The 24,776-nt window shown below is 38.0% G+C and overlaps 1 protein-coding gene across 13 annotated transcripts in view; it reads right to left on the reverse strand.

The window, feature by feature from the left end:
• The window catches only part of ATRX (ATRX chromatin remodeler), a 312,128-nt gene that overhangs the window by 220,022 nt on the left and 67,330 nt on the right, over window positions 1-24,776 (reverse strand). For 8 of the 13 annotated variants that reach the window (XM_074391843.1, XM_003936850.4, XM_074391834.1 and 5 more), the window contains 5 exons: window positions 11,642-11,697; window positions 10,654-10,706; window positions 9,320-9,447; window positions 6,597-6,710; window positions 1,643-1,752 (listed from right to left, as the gene is read on the reverse strand). In XM_074391843.1, coding sequence (XP_074247944.1) covers window positions 1,643-1,752; window positions 6,597-6,710; window positions 9,320-9,447; window positions 10,654-10,706; window positions 11,642-11,665 — 429 coding nt within the window. In that variant the 5' untranslated portion in view covers window positions 11,666-11,697. The remainder of the gene's footprint in view (window positions 1-1,642; window positions 1,753-6,596; window positions 6,711-9,319; window positions 9,448-10,653; window positions 10,707-11,641; window positions 11,698-24,776) is intronic. The other 5 variants (XM_074391840.1, XM_074391838.1, XM_074391839.1 and 2 more) reach the window with 3 other exon arrangements.

Raw genomic sequence — 24,776 nt, forward strand, 5'->3', positions numbered from 1 at the left:
ATCGAACCACTGCACTCCAGCCTGCGTGACAGAGCAAGACTCCATCTCAAAAAATAAAAAGGTTTATAAAAGATTTTAGTAAAGCTAATTTCTGGTCTCATACAACTAGCTACTAAAGCTCTACATAAAAATTTATTAGATGTGGGTACTTAGTAATTTTGATAGCCACCATATACAAACAGCTACTATGTATACAGCTAAACAATTAATATTTATTTTCTTTAAATCTCAAAATACGTACAATGCAAGGCAGGACGTATTATGAGAGAAAAGGCTAACTTTCATTAATATGTAAATAAATCTAAAGTCATACAACTAGTAAGAAGCAAAGTTATTATTCAAACCCAAGTTTGACTGACTTCAAAGTCTTTCCAGTGGGACTGCAGAAAAGGAAAGTAAGGTGCTCACTGATACAAACTACTAATTAGTGAAATGGCCTAGGCCCAAAACACTGGTTCTTGAAAAAATTCAATCATATAGATAAGAAAACAGAAAGGAAAATACATGTCACAAATCCAGCAATATGAGAATCTGCTGTCACAACTTAAAACGAAACTCTCTAATACATACCCTACACAGGCCCCTGGCTGAACTGAATTCAAGGAAAGGAGGGATATAAATTGCTAAAGGAAAAAGTAAAGTTTAGTTCATTTAAGTATGTCTGAATCGATCAAAAATTCATGCAAGAAAAGATCTAGAACTAGAACTCCAAGGAAAATATGGCCTGCCACTGCATTTCAAAGGCAGCTTTTTACTGAGAAGCTAATATAGGATTAAGTTTTGCTCTTGTTGCCCAAGCTGGACTGCAATGGCGCAATCTCAACTCACTGCAACCTCCACCTCCCAGGTTCAAGCAACCCTTCTGCCTCAGCCTCCTGAGTAGCTAGGATTACAGGCGCCTGCCACCACACCTGGCTAATTTTCTTTTTATTATTTTTAGTAGAGATGGGGTTTCATCACGTTAGCCAGGCCTTGTCTCAAACTCCTGACCTCAGGTGATCCACCCACCTCAGCCTCCCAAAGTGCTGGGATTACAGGTGTAAGCCACCATGCCAGACCCACATTTATAGATATTAAAAATTAACTCCCAGGTATTACAACAAAAAAGTAGCACAGACAGTTAAAACTATAATCAACATATAAAAACATTTTTAATTCTATTATCTCCAAGTTACATCAAAATCCTGCTCCACATAGAAAGCTTAGATTTGGGGAAGTAGGTTATATAAGAGGAAAGATTATAAAACACAAACATTTACACATATCCACTTTTGAGATTTTCAAACACACCATGCTCTCCCTCAACTACCAGTATCCGAATACCACGTTGCCTCTTCCCCAAACATGCTGAACCAATCTCAGTTACCAGGCTAATTCTTATTCATATTTCACATATCAGCTTTCCCCTAGAAAGCTATCCAACCAAAGTCCTATTTACACAGGCTTCCTGTGTGCTCCCATAATCATAGGATCTCCTCTATCATGGCACTTAGGCTTTGTATGCCTATCTTCCCCACTACAATAGAAGTCCTCTAAGGGCAGACACCATTTCCATCTTTCTTCAAGACTATGCCCTCAAAAGCCTGGTATACGGTAAGCATTCAAATATTTGTGGTATGAATTATCAATAGATCATACATACCTTACAAATAAGAACTTGCAATGAAGGGTGTCTATAAATGGAATCTTTTTGAAAATGATTGACCTGTTGTCCACAAGCAGTGCAGCTCACAATCCCATGAAGCCCATCTTCTAGGAGAAAGGAGTTACTATTATTCACACATTTACACACAGAAAAAGATATCTGCTTTAGTCAGCATTTTGTAACTTTTGTATTGGAAATTAAATACCTCAAAATCCTTCAAAAAATGGCATCTTGGACACAAGTAAAAAAGGTTAATATTTTATCAACTTACTCAACACATGACAACTTTGGCAAATTCTAACTTACAAATCCTAATTGCTTCCTTTTACGATGCAAATGCCATTTCTTACAACTCAATATAAGATTAAGAGACTTCATAAAGTTCTAAAACTAGGGGCCAAGAGCTCTTTTTTATTTCATTATTGCTTTGCAAATAAATTCAGTATCAGTGTTTACAGAATGGGGAAGTAAGTAAAATATATGGAACAGATTCTTTTACAATCCTATACTTAAATTATGCCATAAAGGTTTTTACTCTCAAAGTGGAATTGTCTGCACAGATCCTATCAATATGGCATGTAAAAACTTGGTAGTTTTATGTTATTACCAATTTCCTTCCTAATATTTACTTCAACACTAACCATAATTGTCATTAACCTGCATTTTTTTCTATATGTACTCGGCTATCCGTACCAACACTGTCTACTGTTTCCAAATAAGGACAAATAAGACATTGCAGGTATATCTATTTTGGCAGCAAAACATCAGAACGATTAGGGGTAAAAGGCAAGAGTCCCATTCTGTACTATCTCCTAAAAAACAGATCGATGATATCTTATGCAGAAAAGACTAAGAAGAAACCTCTCTGGCCTCGCTCTTATCCCTAGTTCTGCTAACGGAGTGCTTCACACCCTGAGTTAAACATTAGAGTCATCTGAAGAATCTTTATAAAAACAGCCATTCCCACCCCCTAAACCATGGAATTAAAATATCTCAGACATTTTCTTCAAGTTTCAAAGATGATCTTGATGTGCAACCAAGACCTTGATCAAAATAAGATGGTAGATTATAATTCAAAAGAAGCCACTGAAAATGCTTACATTCACAAATCTAAAAAAAAAAAAAAAACTAAAAAACAAATTGGCTCCATCCTTAAATAAAAGACAAAACATCACATATATTTATCACCCTTTTAATTTTCTCTTTTGTGTTTTTGTTAGGCTTAAGGTCCAAAGCATCATGGACCCAAATATTATCAGGAATATTTTTATTTGTAGAAGCTTTAAAAAAAATTTAACAGATAGATTCTCACTGTCACCAAGGCTGGAGTACAGTGGTGCAAATTCAGCTCACTGAGCCTCAACCTCCCAGGCTCAAGTAATCCTCCTACCTCAGCCTCCTGCTAGCCAGGACTACAGGCACACACCAACACGCTTAATTTTTTGTAGAGACTAGTTCTCACTGTGTGGCCCAGGCTGGTCTCCAACTCTTGGGCTCAGGCAATCCTCTGGCCTCGGCCTCCCAAAGTGCTGGGATTACAGGTGTGAGCCACCACACCTAGCCAGAAGCTAAAAATTTTAATGTATAAGAACACCGTCATACTTTTTCAGAAGATAAAAGTAAACTTGAAGGTTTACTATATATGTTGCTAATATTTTTATTATGTTTTTTTAATTTTAAAGATGGGGGTCTCACTCCATCACCCAGATTAGGGTACAATGGCACAATCATAAGTCACTGTAGCCTCAAACACCTGAGCTCAAGCAAACCTTCCACCTCAACCTACCAACAGCAGGGATTACAGGCCTAATATAATCACATTACTTAGAAACATCAGTTTGACGTTGGATATTCATATATTCTGTATTTAAGAAAAACAAATACACCACAACATGCTTTTCCATTTTAAATAATAATTTCATTCAGATAAACAAGATAAATAAAAGGTAGAATCTGAATGTTCATCCAATGTTAAGTAATGCTAAGCATCTTCTATGTGCTTTTGTGCATATATCACTCAAGAATTAAACAAAACTAGGTATTTCTTTGGAGAATTTCTCCTACATGTGCACAAGGAATCAAATATAAGGATATTCACCACAGCACTTATCAGAAAATTGCAAAATAAAAAACTGGGAATAACTTCCTATGTGGGAAATGAATAGTGGCTTATTAATACAACATAATATAGAGCCATGAAAAATAAACAAACTAGATGTACATTTACTGACATGAATACAATTCAAAAACAATGTTAAATGAGAAATGTTCCCAAATGATATACAGCATAGTATTTTGTATCTTTTTTAATGAAAAATGTTTTATGAATACATATATAAAAAACATAGAAAAACATGCACACACATGCACATGCATAAAACTTCAAGATAATCATTACCTGTGGGGTGGGAAGAAGGGGAAATGGATGAGAGTAGGACTGAACCAATATTTTATTTAAGTGAGATCTGAAGCAAATATGGTAAAATGTTGAAATGTTACTTTACGTACTTGTTGCTGTATACATGTTTAAATTTTTTTTTAGTTATGAAATATATTTAAAATTGTAACAAGGGTACAAATGGAAAAGAGGCATTTTCATTTATGAGCTCAATATGTTTTAATGGTTTTAAAGAGAGAACAAAATTATTGTGTCATGTAAAAAAGTTAGGTGTAAAATATACTTTCTAACAATTAAACTGGGAAGAGAATGTCAAAATAAGGTATGATACTAAAAAGTTTTTAAAAACAGCAGCTCCTTAGCCGTATCTTTGTGTTATAATATTGTTCCAAATCAATATAAGACTTTATATATAAAGTTTACATTCTTGACAGTGTCCTAAGTTAGGCTTCAATTTTGGAACTACCTTTCTTAGCAAGTTTAAATATTAACTACAGCAATTCAGTATTTCAGGTCACCAGTTTATCTATCTATCTATCTATCTATATATATATATATATATATATATATATATATATGTATAGAAAGTAAACCTAGTATTAAATTTCCTGTGTGATTTCTGACAGATTAAAAAAGTATCAAATCTTTAAGATGAAAATAGACATGAAAGATTTAAATGCTACTGATGGTTATAAATGTATGTATTCCCTTAAGCATGATAACAAAACATTCCTACAGAGAACATTCAATAAAATGTTCCTGAAAGTTATCAGCTGAGACAAAATGCCAGCAGCATATTAAAGTGGCAAATGGAATACCCTCGTCAACAACAGTGGTTCTTTTATTCTCTTTTCAGCCCTGATCCACATTTCAGACAATGACTGCTCCAGGGTCCCTTCCCCAAAAAAAAAAAAATCCATTTGGACACTGTGTACACCAACTGTACACAATACAGAAAACTTATTTGTCTTCTCTAGAGAACCTACGATCAGAGGAAAGAAACTTACTACTAATCTTTACCATCACTTTCTAATTTGTGATTCTCTTAAATTTTAAGACTACTACCTTAGTTTTAATGAGCTCTGTTGCTGCAATGGCAGTTACCCTACTGTGAAATAGATTCTCAGAAAGATTCCTTATGCTCAAAAGGAGCTGACTACCCCTTTATAAACAAAAGACTAAACAATATTTCCTTTATTTTTGCCAACAACCTTACAAAATATTTAATCTGAAAATAAATATATATAAATTGTATAAGTATAGATATATTTTACTGGTTCCAGCAAGATAATCATAGCATTAAAATAAAAATCCACACAAAATTTCACCAATATAAGAACTTCACTATAATTTCACAATTATATAATCTGATCAATATTAAATGGATATGCTTTCATTACATTTCTAGTTAGAAATTTAGTGTCATGTTCTATCATTTGGAGATTCATTCCTTTTATAGTTACGAATTCTGGCTCTATTAAGCTGTCCCAAAATATATATAGGCACTATTTAAAAATCACACACAAACAAATGAGACACACAGTCCACTATTATACATTTCTAAATGAATCCTTCTGATACAAACTTTGTATAGATGGTTAGCCAATATTACTCTGTGTGCATGTGTGTGTGTTAACTTTTTTGAGACAGGGTCTCACTCTGTCATCCAGGCTGCAGCAGACTGGTGCAATCACAGCTTACTGCAGCCTCGATCACCTGGGCTCAAGTGATCCTCCCACCTCAGCCTCCAGAGAAGTTAGGACTACAGGCATGCGCCACCATGCCCAGCTATTTTTATTTTTTGTAGATAGGGGGTCTCACCATATTCCCCAAGCTGGTCTCAAACTCCAGGATCCAAATAATTCTCCTGCCTTGGCCTCCTAAAGTGCTAGTATTACAGGTATGAGCCACCACTCCCCATCGTTTGTGTGTTTAAGAGAGGATAGACAGATAAAGGGAGAGGTGCCTCAGGCAGACAGAGGGACGGTTATCAGCTCTAGCTCCTTTCTCCTTCCTACTTATCTCCACGTTCCTATTCTTAGATTAATGGATCTGAAACTTCAGGGTACATAGGAACAAACTGGGGCACAATCTTGACCTCATCAATAGAAATTCAAGTTTGTGAAGTCAAGGGACTTGCATTTATAAGCACCCCATCTAATACTAATGAAGATGTATGTCTCTCTATGCAACTCTAAATATATATAAAGTTACCTGTAGGCCACAGACAAGATTTTGCATGAATCTAAAATTCTTTTAAGGTGGGGGCGGGGGGGACACATAGTATTCTGGCATATATGTATTATAGAATATGTGGAAGAAGGAAATGCTAAGCTTCTTGAGTTAACAGCCACTGAAGGCAAAGGTGTTTTCATAAATGGTGTTTAACCTTTTCTGCTTCAGAGCTCAGAGAGAAACAGAAGTTATTTTTAAGTAGTGCTTTTAATAAACAAAAGGCAGAAAAGTGGAGGTATTTTTAGTAAGCACATCAGATTTTCCAATATGGTCATAAACAGCAATTTAAAGTCATGTTTCATTTTCACTTGTATTTACCTCCGCGTTTTTTGAGATTTTCAGTTTTCATTTTACTTCTGCTTCTAAATTCAGGCCCTTTAAAATCATCTTTGTCTTCATTCAGCACTGGCTCTGGCTGTACAATCACTGTACCTAGAATGATTTCATTTAAAAAACCATTACACATATTAAATGTGCAAGTGAAGTGCAAGACTTCAGTTCAGATAAAGCCAACATTGCTGGTACATAGTTTGTTTCTTTCAAGCTTTAGATATTGGTATAAGGACCTCACAAAAGTAAATAAAACAGGGAAATAGTAAAAGGGCCAGGTGTCAACAATCAGTTTATTTGTTGAAATATAGTTCATAAAAACAGGAAAGGGAGGTATTATGAAGTGATTACAAAAGAAATGTGTGAATCAAATAAAAAGCCTCAACCCAGTTCTGAATTTTTGTAGTGCCTATCACAAAAGCTGTTACAAATATGAACAGCTATCCTAAGTTCCATAATTTATAAAACGTGGTTCAGAGGGAAAAATTTTTTAAAGACATCCTATTCTCATAATCCAAATCATAAACTCAGAAAGATTTGTAAGGCTTATTTTATATTGCAAGGGAGGGGCATTGGTGGGGGAATGAAGTTCATTCTATTACTGCTCTATCTATTCTGCAGTATCTCCCAACTGGTATGTCAAAAGCTTCACTACTCTGTAAAGTCCTTAAAGAGTTTTAACAGGTTAAGATATTTAAGCTGAAGTACCCTAACAATAAATTGTAGAATTAGATCACTGTTGATGCCTATGGAAATATTTTAGAAAGAATGTCCTTCCTTAACTATAAAACATGTGAATTGAGGAGAGAGGCTGTCAATTTTTTATAAGTTCTCTCAAGAGCAAATAAGACAGGCACAGTAAAAAGGGTTTAGGTCTGAATGTTTACCTACATCGCTGGACTTAGTAATTGAGTATCATTGGCAACAATTAAGGAAGAAAAAGCAGGTAGTTGCCAGGGGCTTTCTCTGAAACAAGTTATTCAACAAAATTTGACAAGTTACAGCATCTAGTTGGTAAATGAGTTTCTGAATCTCTGAAAGGGTGGGGGTAGAGGACACAGATGATTGAGATTTTACAGACTGTAGTAAAATTAAATAATCCCCACCAAAAAAACTATTCACAGCAATCACTGCATGTATATACTTTCAGAGAAGCCCCAGCATTTGAAAAGAACTAAAGATTTTAAATTAACAACAACAACAAAAAAATTACTTAATTCTTCCTAGAGATTCTTCTAGGGAGAATTGTAAGCAAAGCAGCAGAGTGAAGGACCACTCACTAGCTTTGGATTCAAGCAGACTTGGGTTGAAATCTTAGCTTCTCAATTTAAAGCTGAAAAAGTTCCTTGGGTTCTAAATTTGTTCTTTTAGCTATACAAGCAAAACAATAACTAACTTACAGTGTTGTTTTGAGGATTAAAGGAGTTAATTCTGTAAGAGCCTAGTAGCTATACATACTCAATAAATATTACAACAATAATATAAACACCCAAATTTAACCTCATGAAATGGGTCTGTTTTTGTTTTGGTCTGTCAGAATTAGGTATAGTTCACATTAGTAACATCATATGCTAACCTTCTTCCACAGTACCATTAAAACAAAGGTTTGAAATCCTAGTTCTTACATCATAAACACTCCCAGTAACAACCACTGAGAATGTAAAAATCCAAAGTCAATCACGGCCTAATAGGACTTAGACTCCCATGTTAGTTATTTCTGCCCTTGGTCACCAAAACCATTATACAATATTGTCATACATGATTTGCAAATCTAGCAAATGGTAGGCTCCTATCTCTCTTCTTCCACTAATTTCCCTTCCTCATTTCATTTATCACCTTTTGTAAGTCCTAATTTATCCTAGTCAAAGAAAGTTCCAACTCTCCTACCTACCATATTTTTTAAACTACCATAATTTGAAAATGTGTCATAAAAACATAGACAGGGAACAAGGTTTAATAAGCAACCACTACAAAAGATCTATGAGAATGAATTTGAAAAATCTGCCAAGAGACCAAAACATATTATTTAACCAAGAAAAAAAATCTAAAATTTGACTCTTTGAACCATGTCCCCTGTCATTCTCATCATCCAATAATATTGCTCTCAGACATGAGCTATAAGAGTCCAAGATATTCATTTGGCTTTTTTCCCCAATCTTATTAACAAGATTTTATGGTTAGAACTTCAACTGATGAGAGGTATGTGACAAAGTTTTTTAAAAGAGATAACAGTAAGAAATACACCTAAATCTATGATAGTTAAATTCGGCTTTTAGCGTTAGAGAATTTAAGAATGCAGTAAGACTAAACTAGACTGTAAATGATTTTTGTTTAAGTTTTCAGGAACAGTCATTACATTTTTGTATAAAGCAAGCATATTAACATTTATTGAACCAAAACCTAACATACTAAATTTTTAAACCTGCTTACACAATGAAGTGTAATTTGGAAACCAAAGCCCCTTTTCTAAAATTCACAGGAAAAAAAATTAGATTTCATTCTTTTCAAAACTAACTGAATATTCCAAAATTTTAACTTCAATAACGCACATTATCACTGGCACACAAATACATTTTTCCAGACAACCACTAAGAAAATGCCATGTTTGGTCTTTTGTACATAGATAACAATAATCAAGTTCCAATTGTATAAAAATTATACTTAAAAATTCATTTCAACTTAACTTCATACAAAAAATGAACACACATTACCTTTTGGCAAGCTTTGCATAGTAATATCATTTTCTGAATTTTCATTAGATGCATCTTCATTTACAGTTTCATCATCCAAAGGTTTTTCATCATCTGATTCTACATACTTTGTTACAACTGAAGGTTTCCTAAGAAATAATAAAGTTCATAGAATTATAAACATTTCTGACAACTGGAACAATACCCAAAGAACATAAATAACATGTTGTGATTGTGCAGTGGGTCTCTACCAGGATGCACATCAGTATCACCTAGGAAGCATATATGTCTATACCCTATCACTGAATATTATGATTCAGTAGGTCTAGAGTAGCACAAAGGCATATACATTCTGAAAATGCTAACAGGGAGATCTTGGAGGACACTCTTCTTTAAGAATCACTACTTTAGGCCAGTGGCGGTGGCTCACACCTGTAATTCCAGCACTTTGGGAGGCCAAGGCGGGTGGATCACAAGGTCAAGAGATCGAGACCATCCTGGTCAACATGGTGAAACCCCGTCTCTACTAAAAATACAAAAAAATTAGCTGGGCATGGTGGCGCGTGCCTGTAATCCCAGCTACTCAGGAGGCTGAGGCAGGAGAATTGCCTGAACCCAGGAGGCGGAGGTTGCGGTGAGCCGAGATCGTGCCTATTGCACTCCAGCCTGGGTAACAAGTGCGAAACTCTGTCTCAAAAAAAAAAAAAAAAGGAATCACTACTTTAGAGAATAAATTAACAACAAGCAAGCTTAGTTTTTAAGAGACATTCCCACTGGTTAGAAACAATAAAAGTCCAATAGACTAAGCTGCAAACTTCTAGTAAGAATTATACTGCATAGTATGTTGGGCACTATATTAATGTTAGAAAGTAGTTTCTGTTCTTATGTATGACTTGACAATTTAGCACAAAAAAGTGTTTTTTTAACCACTCTTTGTTCTCCTTGTAACTTACAACTGTGATGACTATCTAACTCCCCATCCTAGACAACTTCATATAACCCTAAAAAACCCATTGCCTCATCAGGCATTCAACAATTATTTTCTCCTTTTTCAAGGACATATATATGTCTAATGAAGTAAACTGCATATTGCAAGGATCACTAATATATAATAAATCCTAAAAACTCCTTTAAAATTCAAAGTTGGAATGAATTAATAATTGTTGAAACCAGGTGATACAAAGGGATTCATTATATTATGCTAATCATTTTTAAACATATACATGTTAAAAACCATTTGTATAGAATGGTTAACTCAGAATAGTGCTTGACATAAGTTCAGAAAAATACAGTTTTAGAAACGGAAAATAAAGTGAAAAAGAAAGTAACTTTTTGTTCCTTTAACATCAACCAACCTCTTTGACCGTGATGATCCGGAAGACTTGGATTTTTCTGAAGAGCTAGTTCCCTAGATGTGAGACATAAATGTAAAAGTGAGTAAAACTCTCAGAACAGCATCCCTACAATTAACTATTTCCCTATAGCAAGAACTTCAGTATAGTGATATAATGAGATGCTATTTATGTGCCTAGAATATTTTTCTAAAATAAATTTCAAAAACTAATTCCCTACCTAATAAGGAACACAGATGCAAAAAAATAAAAACTAATTCTCATTTACTTCCAGGTTTCCTTGGCTGAAGATTAAATTTCTGTTTTTTAACACAGTTGCTGTGGCATGCTGTGGGGGATACACTGCTGTATGATGATCATGGCCCTAGTCAACAAAGACAAAACAAGGATGTAGAAATAATCAGATCTCAACAGAGGCAGGGAGTTTTAAAGATCTAAGTATGTTTCATTCTTTTCTATGTTAACATACGGCATGAAGTAACTTCTACAACTTGCTTTGAGATACTAAACTTACCCTCATTTTGCCAATATAATCAACATAATTTACTGGATTCAATTTTTTTACTGTAGGTGAAAAAATTCCCAAAACCATAGTTGTAGACCCATGTATCAGGCAAAGGACCTTGTTATGAGTTGCTATAATAATGCTTAGTAGACTCTGGATACCAGGTTTTGAGAGATTTCATAACCACGGAGTTCATGCCCGTAAACATCCACCTCAAACACCCCTTGGGCAATACAAAGACAGTTAAATATCCATCTTTTGGAAGTCTTCAGTTGTCTGACTTTAGGTAAACTGCTAAAGTAAACCACAACAGTGACAGAAACAATGAACACCTTCTCAAACTAGAAAACAACCAAACTGAAGTATCGTAATGACAACTGGGTATCAGTATCCTTAGACACATACATGTGTCTAGGAGCAATCTAAAGACATATCCTCTAGTTGGTTAACAATAACAAATATCTTTAAAATAATAATTATCATTACCTCTTCCTTGCTGTTTTCCATCATATCAGAGCTACTTCCAGAACCACTGATTTTATCTAAAAAAGAAGAAATAAAGAACATTATTTATCTCTTCAATATATCATCAAACAGAACATCAATACCTATGAATCCATAAACCCATTTTCACACTACGAAGTCTGGCAGTATTGTTAACATAGCACTCACATTAAATATTCCTAGAAGAATTCTTTCACTAGAAGCATTCTCCTTTTGCACTAGAATCACTCTCCTTTTACACATTAACCCCTCCCTATAAAGCATTAAATCTCCATAGAGATTACTTTGGTATAAAAACATTTCCTGTTGTAGTTTGTAAGTATTGCAAGACATTTCCCAATAAAAGAAAATTTATAATATTATACTAAAAAAAATGCTATCAATAACGTATATTTCATTTCACCATAAACTACTGAGAAAATAAGAGCAAACTAAACCAAAAGCAAGAAGAAGAAAATAATAAAGATTAGGGCAGAAATTCAGGAAACTAATAAAATAGGAAATAGAAAAACAATAGCAAAAAAAAAAAAAAAATCAATGAAACCAAACAGTAGTTCCTTTCCGTTTTTTTCATTTTCTTTTTTTTTTTTTTTTTTTTTTTTCTTAAAAAGATGAGGTTTCACTCCATTGACCATACTACAGGACAGAGGTGCTATCATGGTTCACTTAAGCCTCAACCTCCTGGGCTCAGGTGATCCTCCCCTCTCAGCCTCCAGGTAGCTGGGAATACAGGCATGCACCATCACACGCAGCTAATTTGTTGTAGAGATGGGGTTTCATCATGTTGCCCCGGTTGGTCTCTAACTCATGGGTTCAAGTGGTCTGCCCACCTTGGCCTCCCAAAGTGCTGAGATTACAGGCATGAGCCACAGGCGCCTGGTCAAAAACTAACTCTTTAAAAAGATGAACAAGTAGGACAGTGGCCATGAAAGTTGGAATCTGCTAGGGACTGTGTAACAACTTACTTGCAGGAGGAGAAATGATGAACAAACTTTAGGCTAGACTGACCAACAAAAAAAAGAAACAAGACAACTCAAGTTACTATAATCAGCAATGAAAAAGAGGATATTACCACCAACCTTACTGAAATAAAAGGATTATAAAGGAATACTATGAACAACTGTGTGCCAAAAAATTAACTTACATGAAATGAACAAATTCGAAAACACAAACTACTAAACTGACTCAAGAAGAAACACGTATGACTAGAACTGTAATAATTGATGAGATTAAATTAGCAACTAACAACAACAACAGAAAAAACTACCCATAAAGAAAAAGCCCAAATGGTCTCACCACTGAATTATAACAAACTTTTAAAAAAGGACTAATTCCAATTCTTCCCAAACTCTTCTAAAAAACAGAAAAGGAGGCAACATTTCCCAACTCATTTTATAAAACCAGTATTGTCCTGGTATAAAAAAGATATCACAAATAGAGAAAACTACAGGACAGTATCATTTATGAATATAGATGCAAACGTCTACAAAATATTAGAAAACTTCAAATCAGAAGACAGCCTAGAGACTGGGAGAAAATCTTCACACATTACACATGTGATAAAAGACAATTATCCAAACTATACAAAGAATGCTTAAAATTCAACAATAATAAAACAACATGATTTTAAAACAAGGAAAAAAGAAACCTACGTCAACAGACACCTCACCAAAAAAGATGTACAGATGCAGATAAGCACCTGAAAATAGGCTCGGCTGGGTGCACTAGCTCATACCTGTAATCCCAGCACTTTGGGAGGCAGAGGTGGGCGGATCAAGAGGTCAGGAGTCCAAGATCAGCCTGGCCAACATGGTGAAACCCCGTCTCTACTAAAAATACAAAAATTAGCCAGGCATGGCTACTCAGTGCCGTGCCCGAGTACATGCCGTGGTATTTATCCGAAGAAACTGAAAACATATATCCACAAAAAAACCTGCATGGAGATGTTTATAAACCTCTTTATTTTATGTAAACATCTTCACTTACTTATATAAACATCTTTATAAGCAGCTTTATTCATAACTGTCAAAAGTTGGAAGCAACCAAGATGCCCTTCAGAAGATGAATGGATAAACAAACTGTGGTACACCCAGACAATGGAATATTATTCAGCACTAGAAGGAAATGAGCTATCAAGCTACAAAGAGACATGGAGGAAACAAATGCAGATTACTACGTGAAAGAAGCCAGTCTGGAAAGGCTACATACATATGATTACAACTATGACAATCTGAAAAAGGGAAAACTATGGAGAAAGTGAAAGGATCAGTGGCTGTCGGTGGCCACAGGGGAGAAAGGGATTAAGAAACAGGCACAGCACAGGGAATTTTTAGGGTATTCTGTATGATACTACAATGGTGAATCTAGGTCATTATATATTTGTCAAAAATCTTTAAAATGTATAAGACCAAGAGTAAACCTTAACGTAAACTATGCATTTGGTGTAATAATGACATGCCAGTTTAGGTACATCAATGTTATATAACAAATGTATAACTGTTATGAAATGCTGATAGTGGGAGATGCTATGCATGTGTGGAAACAGGGGCATATGGGAACTCACTGTACTTTTTGCTCAATTTTGCTATGAACCTAAAACAGCTCTTTTAAAATGTCTTTTTTCTACTAAATTAGGGAAGAAACAAAATTCAAAAATCAACAAAAAGTCACAGGTAGGTAATATCATACTTAATGGTGACAGACTGAATGCTTTCCACCTTAAGATCAAGAACACGAGAAGGAAATCAGCTCTGGACATTTCTATTGAATTTTGCACTACAGATTCTATTCAGAGCATGCATGTAAAAAAAAAAAAAGGTATCAAGATTTAAAAGGAAGGTATAAAACTATCCCTATTAGGTCGGATGTCGTGGCTGACGCCTGTAATCCTAGCACTTAGGGAGGCTGAGGCAGGCAGATCACCAGAGGTCAGGAGTTCGAGACGAGTCTGGTCAACACGGTGAAACCCCATCTCTACTAAAATCACAAAAATTAGCTAGGTGTGGTGATGGGTGCCCATAATTCCAGCTACTCGGGAGGCTGAGGCATGAGAATTGCTTGAGCCCAGGAGGCGGAGGTTGCAGTGAACTGAGATTGCACCACTGCACTCTAACCTAGGGAATTGAGCGAGACTATCAGAGAAAAAAAAAGAAAAGAAAAAGGGAGAGGGGGAGAGAAGAGAACAAAAAATTGTCGGAATAAAATGAGTTCAGGAAGACTGAAGGATACAAGAACAATAAAGAAAAATCAATTGTATGTCTATACATTTGCAATGAATAATCTCAAAACGAAACTAAGAATTTCATTATAACAGAATTAGAAGGAAATAAGCTTAAAAAAATAAGTATAAAACACTGAAAATTGTAAAATACTATTGAAAGAAATTAAAGATCTATATCAATGGAAAACCACTTCATGTTCATGAATTAGAAGACAACTTTTTTTTTTTTATTAGAGACAGAGTCTCACTCTATTGTCCAGGCTGGAGTGCACTGGTGCAATTATAGCCCACTGCAGCCTCAAACTCCTGGGCTCAAGTGATCCTCCTGCCTCAGTATCCTGATTAGCTGGCACTACAGGCCCACATCACCACACCTGGCTAATTTTTAAATGTTTTGTAGAGATGGGGTCTGGCTATGTTGCCCAGGCTGGTCTCAAATTCTTGGCCTCAAGTAATCCTCCCACCTCAGCCTCCCAAAGTGCTGGAATTACAGGCATGAATCATCATGCCTGGCCAGTGATAAAACATTAAATATCCTTATTGAGATACAATTTACGTACCATACAATTTACCCATTTAAAGTATACAATTCAGTCAGTCACCAGGCCACACTTCAAGACTTATCATTCTTATGATGCCAGTGTTACAGAATCTTTGGGGTGTTACCTTTCTGGCCAGAAACATCTGTGGTCAGTGGCACCTGTGCCAGAGTTTTGCTCGGACCTGCTGGGCTCATTCCGCCCATCTGGCCTGGCTGGCTGTGCTCGGCTCATGCTACTGGCCTGTATCCCATGCTGGCCAAGAGAGACTGCATGAAGCAGCAAGAGGTACGTGAGCAAGCATGGAGTCTGGCCACTGCACAATCAAACATGCTGGAGGCGGCAGTAGGGCATGCAGCTCCAGGTGCCAGCATAGGTGCTGGCTCTCTGTGAGGCTGCAGCTGGACCAGGAGCACCACAAGCAGTATCCACAGCTGGCACCAGGGAACATGGTGACACCCAGAACTGTTTAGAGACACCAGGAACCACAGGGCCCCAAAGAGGGAGTCACAGCCCTGGCTCAGGGAGCTCCCAGGTCTGGGCTCCTCAAAGAGCTGCAGCTCTTCTTTTCTTCTCTTCACCTGCAACAGTGTTAGGAAGGGGCATGTCTCAGCACAGTTTGTGTTACAGTTCTTTCAACCCCATTTGGCAGGTCCCAAGTTCTTGTCCCGCAACCAGTAAGAATGAGGTACACAGACAAGTGGAGACTGAGCAAGATGAAGAGAGGCTTTATTAAGCAATAGAAAAGCTCAAAGGAAACCAGAAGTGGGCAGCTCCTTTCCACAGTCAGGGTTTTCCAATAAGTGTTCAGCTCCTAGCAGAGAAGGTTCCTCTCTGCTAGGCAAGTTACTACGACAAGTGTTCAGCTATTAGCAGAGAGGGTAGCTCCTCTCAGTAACTGATCATCCTGTCATCTGCAGAGCTCGCAGGAGAGAGGAAGCCTGAGAGTAGATTGCTCCTCTCTGCAGGCATGTCATCCCATCATCTCCCCGTCATCTCTCCTTTGTCTCTGCAGCTCTCAGTAGTGAGCAGGTCCTAGAATGGGTGGTACCTCTCTGCAGGAAGGTTGTACCATTGTCTCTGCAGCTCTCAACAAAGAGGAGGCCCTAGAGTGGGGTGCTTCTCCTGCAGCTGGTCTTCTTAACATCTGCTCGGTTCTGGCTGAGCCTGGGGCTTTTATGGGCCTCAGCAGAGAGGATGTGTGCACCAACTGGTCCATGGGTGGGCCCAGAAAAGGCACCACAAGTTCCCACTCTGATCCATGAGACTGGCAGCCCAACTCGCAGCCTTCACTTTCCCTGGCCTGAAGGTGGGACCTCAACGAGGACCCACAACTTTCTACTCAGGAACCTGCCTGCCTCCTGCTGTCATCCCAGGCTGTAGATGTGAGGCTGCCCTCAGCCCTGCCTCGGCTTCCCTGTGTTTGTTAGTGCCCAAAGTCCAGAGAGGGGCCAAGGCAGCAGGAGGTGGCATGTTAGCAGTGCTCAGAGCATGTGCATACTCCATCAGGCTGCAACAGCACCCAGGCTCAGCCCCAACTTTGCTACGAGATCAGAGCAGGTGCCAACAGCAGGGAGAAATGAGGCGGCAGGAGCAGGCACTTCCGAGCCTGCAAGGGCACGGGGGATCTTCCCAGGCTCCAAGAGTGCAGAAATGCCTGGGTCTGCAGCCATGGTTTGGGTGGCTGCAGCTGCACCCAGTGGGGCACGGCTCCTGCCTGCTCTGTAAAGCAGGAGGCCCAGGTCTACAGCCACAGTTTGGGCAGCTAAAGCTGTGCCCAGGAGGGCATAACTCCAGCCTTCTCCATAGAGCAGGAGGACCAGATCCGCCACCATGGTTTGGGTGGCTGCAGCTGCACACGGAGCTCCTGCCTGCACCATGGAGCAGAAGGTCCAGGTCTGTAGCCGCAGTTTGGGCAACTGCAGCTGCACCCAGGAGGGTGGGTCTCCTGCCTGGTCCATGGAATAAGAGACCTGAGACTGCAGTCAGAGTTCGGGCAGTGGCAGCTGCGTCTGGGAGGTTGAGGCTCCCGCCGCTCCAAAGCCCAAGAGCACAGGAATGCCCAGGTCTACAGCCATGGCTTGGGCAGCTGCAGCAGGACTCAGGGAGCCCCCACCCCAACTTGGAAGGGGTGAGGCTCCTGCTTGTACCCGGCTCCCACTGACTCCATAGATCACGCAATCCTGGCCATGTCTCCCTGCTGCAGTCAATGTGATGGCAGCAGCCTCTCCAGATGGCATGTACTCGGGCATGGCACTGAGTAGCCATGCCTGGCTAACTTTTGTATTTTTAGTAGAGATGGGGTTTCACCATGTTGGCCAGGCTGGTCTTGAACTCCTGACCTCTTGATCCGCCCACCTCTGCCTCCCAAAGTGCTGGGATTACAGGTATGAGCTACTGCACCCAGCCAAGCCTATTTTCAGGTGCTTATCTGCATCTGTACATCTTTTTTGGTGAGGTGTCTGTTCACACAGGTTTCTTTGTATTTTCACAGCAACGTATGAGTGATCCAGTTTCTCCATATCCTTGCCAACACTGGTGTTAATACTATTTTTAAATTTTAACCATTTGATATTTATGGTATCTCATTGTGGTTTTAATTTGCATTTACTTAATGGGTAATAAACTCTTTTTTAATAGAAATAGAATATTGCTCTGTTGCCCAGGCTGGAGGGCAATGGTGTGATTATATCTCACTGCAGCCTCAAACTCCTGGGCTCAAGTGATCCTCCTACCTCAGCCTCTTGAGTAGCTAAGACTACAGGCAAATGCCACCATGTCCAGTTAATTTTTTAATGTTCTATAGAGACGAGGTCTGACTCTGTTGCCTGGGCTGGCCTCAGACTCAGCCTCAAGTGGTCCTCCCACTGTGGCCTCCCAAAGTATTTAGGTTACAGGCATCAGCCATTGTACCTGGCTGATATATAAAACACTGAACACCTTTATTAAAACAAAACCCAGTGATGCTACTTTATCTATGTAACAAATCTTCACAGGTACCCCTGAACCTAAAATAAAAGTTAAAATAAACAAATATGAATAAATAAAAGCACTAATTGAGTCCAATAAAGTCAAAAAAAAAAAAATACAAGCCAGGTGCAGTGATTCATGTCTGTAATCCAAGGGCCTCCAGAGGACAAGGAAGGAGGATTACCTGAGGTCAGGAGTTCATAACAAGCCTGGCCAACATAGTGAGACTCTGTCTCTAACAAAAATAAAATGAAATGTAAATGTAATTTAAATTAATTACTTTAACAAAAATAAATGTGTAGCCATCATATGAACTGCAAAATGCACTCCTGGCATTTATTCCAAAGAAGTGAAAACATAAATTCATATAAAAACTTGTATATAAATGTTCACCACCAGCTTTAATTGTAACGACCAAAAATTAGGAGTCAGCCCAGATTTGCTTTAACAAGTAAACGGTTAAACAAACTGTGGTACAGGCTGAGTATCCCTTACCAAAAATTCACGAGACCAGAAGTGTTTCAAATTTCAGAATTCTTCACATTCTAGCATATTTGCACTATACTGGTTTATTCACATTAGAGATTCAGCATTCCTAATCTGAAAATCCCAACTGCTTTAATAGCCTCTCCTTTGACTCACACATCAGCACTCAAAAGATTCCAATTTTGGAATATTTCAGATTCTGATTTTGGGGTTAAGGATATTCAATCTGTACATCCATACCATGAAATATTACCCTGCAATTAAAAGGACTGTTGATACATACAACCTGAATGAATCTCCACAAAATTATGCCAAGTGAAAACAGTCCAACCCCAAAAGATGATTTACTATATGACTTCATTTATTTAACATATCTGAAATAACAAAATTTTCAAAATGGAAGACAGATTAGTGGTTGCCAGATGTTAAGCATAGGCAGAGGCAGGGGGCGGGAAGTGGGTGCAATTATAAAATGCCAAGATGAGGAATCCTGTGGTGATGGAACTATTCTGTATCTCAACTGTGGTGGCAGATACATGAATCAACCCAGGTTAAAAAAAAAAAAAGTATAGAAATTCAACATATACACACACACACAAATACTAGTAAAACTGAAGAAATCTTAATTAGATCAATAGATTTTATCAATGTCAATATCCTGGTTGTGATACTGTATTCTAGTTTTATAAAATTACCATGGGGGAAATTGCCAAAGTACCTAAGAGCTCTCTCTATATTAGTTGTTACAATTGCATGTGAATTTATAATTACAAATAGAAATTTAAGTTTAAAAAAATTCTCAGCAAACTAGGAATAGAGGGGAACTTCCTCAAATTGACAAAGAGCAATCACAAGAAACCTATACAGCAAACATATATAATTGTGAAAGACTGAATATTTTCCCACTAAAATTGGTAACACTAAGAGAATGTCTGTTATCATCATTATTCTTCAATGTAATATTGGAAAATACAGAAAACCCCAGCTAACATAATAAAGCAAGAAAAGAAACTAAAAGGCATAGAGATGAAAAGGAAAAAATAAAACTATCCCTATTTGCAGGTGACATAATTGTCTAAGTAGAAAATCCCAAAGAAACTATAAGAGGGGGGAAAAATACTATTTAAACTAACAAGTAAGTTCAGCAAGTTCACAGGATATAAGGTCAACATAAAAAGTAAACTGGACTGGGTATGGTGGCTCACGCCTGTAATCTCAGCACTTGGGGAGGCCAAGGCGGGCAAATAACCCGAGGTCAGGAGTTCAAGACCAGCCTGGCCACATGGTGAAACCCCATCTCTACTAAAAGTGCAAATTAGCTGGGTGTGGTGGCAGGCGCCCATAATACCAGCTACTCAGGACTCTGAGGCACGAGAACCACTTGAACCCAGAAGATGGAGATTGTAGTGAGCTGAGATCGCACCACTGCACTCCAGCCTGGGCAACAAGAGCATAACTCTGTCTCAAGAAACAAGAAGTCACCTGAATTTCTCTACACTTGCAATGAATAAATGGAATATGAAACTTTAAAACAAAAGAACTTAAAACAGCCCCCACAAACCTGAACTACTTAGGTAAAAATTTCACAAAGTATGTGTAAGATTAATATGCAGATAACTACAAACATTAGGCCAACTGAGTTCCTATTAACTTCTTTTCTTCCTGAGTATGGCTTAAACATTCCTATTCTTGACATGTGTTGGGTTGATAACGATCCCATTTCATAGTTGTTTCTTGGAGAAAGGATTTAATGAGCAAGTTTTTCTGTATACTTTTTAATGTTTTCTGTTTTCTACTAGTTCTATTCGTCTACTAGTCAACCATCAAATTCACTGACACTTCTACTGCTATCTTGCATGTCTTGTTAAGTACAATGATTTGTTATTCTGAACTTTTAATTTATTCAGAAATTAAATTTTTCAGTTCTAGAATTTCAAAATGGTTTTTTACAGTTTCTACTTCTGCATTGAAATTATAAACATATTTGCCTTTTTGTACTCAAGTATGACTATAATAACTGCTTTAATAATCTTGTTGCTAATTTCAACAAGTGAGTCAGTCTCTAATTGATCCCTTTTCCCTCTGAGCATGGGTCACATTTCCTTTCTTCATCTATATAGTATTTCGGACTGGACAATGGACACTGTAAAAAATACAGGGAAGACACTGCATTCTGTTAGATTCCTCAAAAGAGCTGACAATTTTGTTAAAACAGATAGTTGGCTGAGCACAGTGGCTCAAGCCTGTAATCCCAGCAATTTGGAAGGCTGAGGCAAGCGGATTGCCTGAGGTCAACAGTTCAAGTCCAGCCTGGCCAACATGGTAAAACTCCATCTCTACTAAATACACAAAAATTAGCCAGGCATGGTGGTGAGTGCCTGTAATCCCAGTTACTAGGAGGATGAGGCAGGAGAATCACTTGAACCTGGGAGGCAGAGGTTGCAGTGAGTTGAGATCGCACATTGCACACCAGCCTAGGTGACAGAGTCTTACTCTGCCACAAAAAAAAAAAAAAAGAAAGAAAAAGAAAAAAAAAAAGCAGCACAGATAGTTAACTTACTTGAAATGAAACTCCAAACCCTGTCCACCCTGTAGTAGCAAACGACTCAAAGCTTTTATTCTGTTCTTTTAGTCCTAACCAGCCTAGCTGGAACCTGGGCTGCACTTAGGCAGCTGGACCAGAGCTACGGGCAGAGTTTTTGTGCAATCTGGTGTTCCCACTCTGTGACTCTTTTCTAGGTGGGATCTCTCTACTCATATTATAGCTGCTATGGTCTCCCTAAATTTTTTTCCTTGATTTCATATCCAATAAGACTGTAGATTTTTATCCAAGTCTTAACTGCCACAGATAGAACAAAGTAGATACTTGGCTGACACAAAAAGGATTAACAATAGAGAATTCAGCCATTGGAATTTCCTTCTTCCATGTGTTGACACCCCTCCAGTTTATCTACTTTTTGTTGATATCTAGCCTTCAGTATGCTGTCCAGAATTTAATTGGTATTTATAAGTGACATCTGTTTATCCAGTTGGAGATATCACTACTGAAGGAATTCCTCAACTAGTGAACACAAGATTCCAACATGGCGCGCACCTGCAGTCACAGCTACTTAGGAGGCTGAGACAGGAGAATTGCTTGAACCCAAGAGGCAGAGGATGCAGTGAGCTGAGATGGTACCACTGCACTCCAGCCTGGGCGACAGAGTGAGACTCCATCTCAAAAAAATAAAAATAAATTAAAAATTTGGGGATAATAGAAACCAGGTTTCTGTCTGTTGCAGAAAGAAGTTAAAAATATGAAAAGCAGAAGTCTAGAATGAATACTGTGGAATTGAATTAAAATTAAAAGTATCAGCATCAACTCATGAAAATGTAAAACATTAATGGCTTTCTCTGTTGAAAGAACCTGGAAACAAAGACATCTTGGTGGCAATGAGCACATCACATACCCTAATCTTGATTTCTAAATACTATATCCCACTAAAAGGAATCAAAACTGCAAAATATAACTGATTCTAGGGCTAGGGAACAGAAAATGGAAAGTAAGCCTTGAAGACTTTGAAGGGACAAAAAGACAGAATGTGTTGAAGAAATGATGAGGACTTGTAAAAAGGTCAGCAGAAGCCATCCAGATGGTGTTCCTACTAGCCAGAACTGATACAATTTGAGCATCAAAATAAATAATGACAAAGAATACTCATGAAAAAATTTGTGCCGGGCGCGGTGGCTCAAGCCTGTAATCCCAGCACTTTGGGAGGCCGAGGCAGGTGGATCACGAGGTCGAGAGATCGAGACCATCCTGGTCAACATGGTGAAACCCCGTCTCTACTAAAAATACAAAAAATTAGCTGGGCATGGTGGCGCCTGCCTGTAATCCCAGCTACTCAGGAGGCTGCGGCAGGAGAATTGCCTGAACCCAGGAGGCGGAGGTTGCGGTGAGCCGAGATTGAGCCATTGCACTCCAGCCTGGGTAACAAGAGCGAAACTCCGTCTCAAAAAAAGAAAAAAAAAAAAAAAGAAAAAATTTGTAAGTATATACTAATACAAATACATGAATAGGTTAGAACATGAACCCCTCCCTTACAATAATACATCAACTAAAAAACACAGAAGGAATGACAGATTACAATATCACCATTTTGAACCCATCAAAGTACTAAATCATTCAGCTAAGAATCATAAATGTATGCTGTGATAAACAGAATTTCTAAGAATGGCCCACAAGATTCTACATCGCTAATCTCCAGAACCTATCAATGTGATGACATATCACTCCCATAACTGTGTTATGTAATATGGCACAGTTGATTTTAAAATCGAGAGATAATCAGGAGGAGATGAGAGGGAGGGGATCTAATCTAATCACACAAATCCTTAAAAACAGAAAAATTTCTTCAGCTGGTAGCAGAGGGCAACAGAATTAGCAAATAAAAAGTTAAGTCAGAGAGCTTCAAAGCTTAAGAGAGACTTGAAGTCCTGTTGCCAGTTTTGAAGATGGAGGGCAACATATAAGAAGAAATGAGGATACCTGAAAAGAGCTGAGAGAGAGGGCCCTGGCCAATAGTGAGTGAAAAAGAAGGACCTCCGATCTACCATCATAAGGAACTGAATTCTGCCAACAACCTGAATGAGTTTAGGGATGGATTTTTCTACACTCTCCAGAAAGAAACCTAGTCTTGCTACCATCTTGATGTTCATCTTGTGATACCCTGAGAAGGGTCTAGCAAGGCCCACTGGACTCTGAACCTACAGAACTGTAAAATAACAAATCTGAGTTGTTTTAAGCTGTTAACTTTGTGGTCATTTGCAAAAAGAAAACATGGAGTTAAGTTTTTACCTTAGTTATCTCAAAGTGCACCCCATTAAATTAGTTATTAGTTACAATGGAATAAATCATAACTTTATACTGGGATTATCTAGCAACACAACCATAACCAAACAACCTAAGTAAACATCACCAGTAAAGGGACAAATCACAACACATGCCATGTAATAAGACGCACGGAGATGAACAGAACACCACTTTATGTAGCATTCCTGCCAAAAATGTATAACCTGAATCTAATCATAACTAAACAGATGATCCCACTGAGGGCCATTTGACAAATGGACAAAGTAATACACCTGTACATTTTTTTTAAATGTCATGGTCCCAAAAGGCAGACAAACTGCTTCAGATTTTTTTTTTTTTTGAGACAGAGTCTCACTCTGTCACCCAGGCTGCAGTGCAGTGGCATGATCTCAGCTCATTGCAACCTCCGCCTCCTGGGATCAAGCGATTCTCCTGCCTCAGCCTCCTGAGTAGCTGGGATCACAGGCTTGTGGCACCACACCCGGCTAATTTTTCTATTTTACGTAGAGATGGGGTTTCACCGTGTTGGTCAGGCTTGTCTCGAACTCCTGACCTCAAGTTATTGGCTCGCCTCGGCCTCGCAAAGTTCTGGGATTACAGGCGTGAAGCACAGTGCCCGGCAAAATTTTTAAAAGACCAAAGAAACATGACTATGAAATCTTGAACTGGATCCTGAACTTAAGGGGAGAAAACTTACCTATGAACATTACTGGAATAATTGATGAAATAAGAATAGGGACTGTGGCTTAAATAACTTTATTTAGTTTACCTACTTATTTAATGCTTTCCCAACCTTATTCATTACTTCCTGTATTTTGGTGTTGCCATTTCAAAGTATTTTCCTTCTCATTTCAGAAAACCTGTAATTTCCTCTAGTGTAGTTATTTACTCTAGCGTAGGTCTGTTGACATCAAGTTCTCATGTTTTGTTTACCCAGATATGGCTTTATTCTACCTTTCATTTATGAAGGATGTTTTCACTGGATGTACAATTCTATGTTGGCAATTACAATCACATACCGCACAAAGACATTTCCCTCAATAACTGACC

The sequence above is a fragment of the Saimiri boliviensis genome, chromosome X, assembly GCF_048565385.1.
Source record: "Saimiri boliviensis isolate mSaiBol1 chromosome X, mSaiBol1.pri, whole genome shotgun sequence".
NCBI lineage: Eukaryota > Metazoa > Chordata > Mammalia > Primates > Cebidae > Saimiri > Saimiri boliviensis.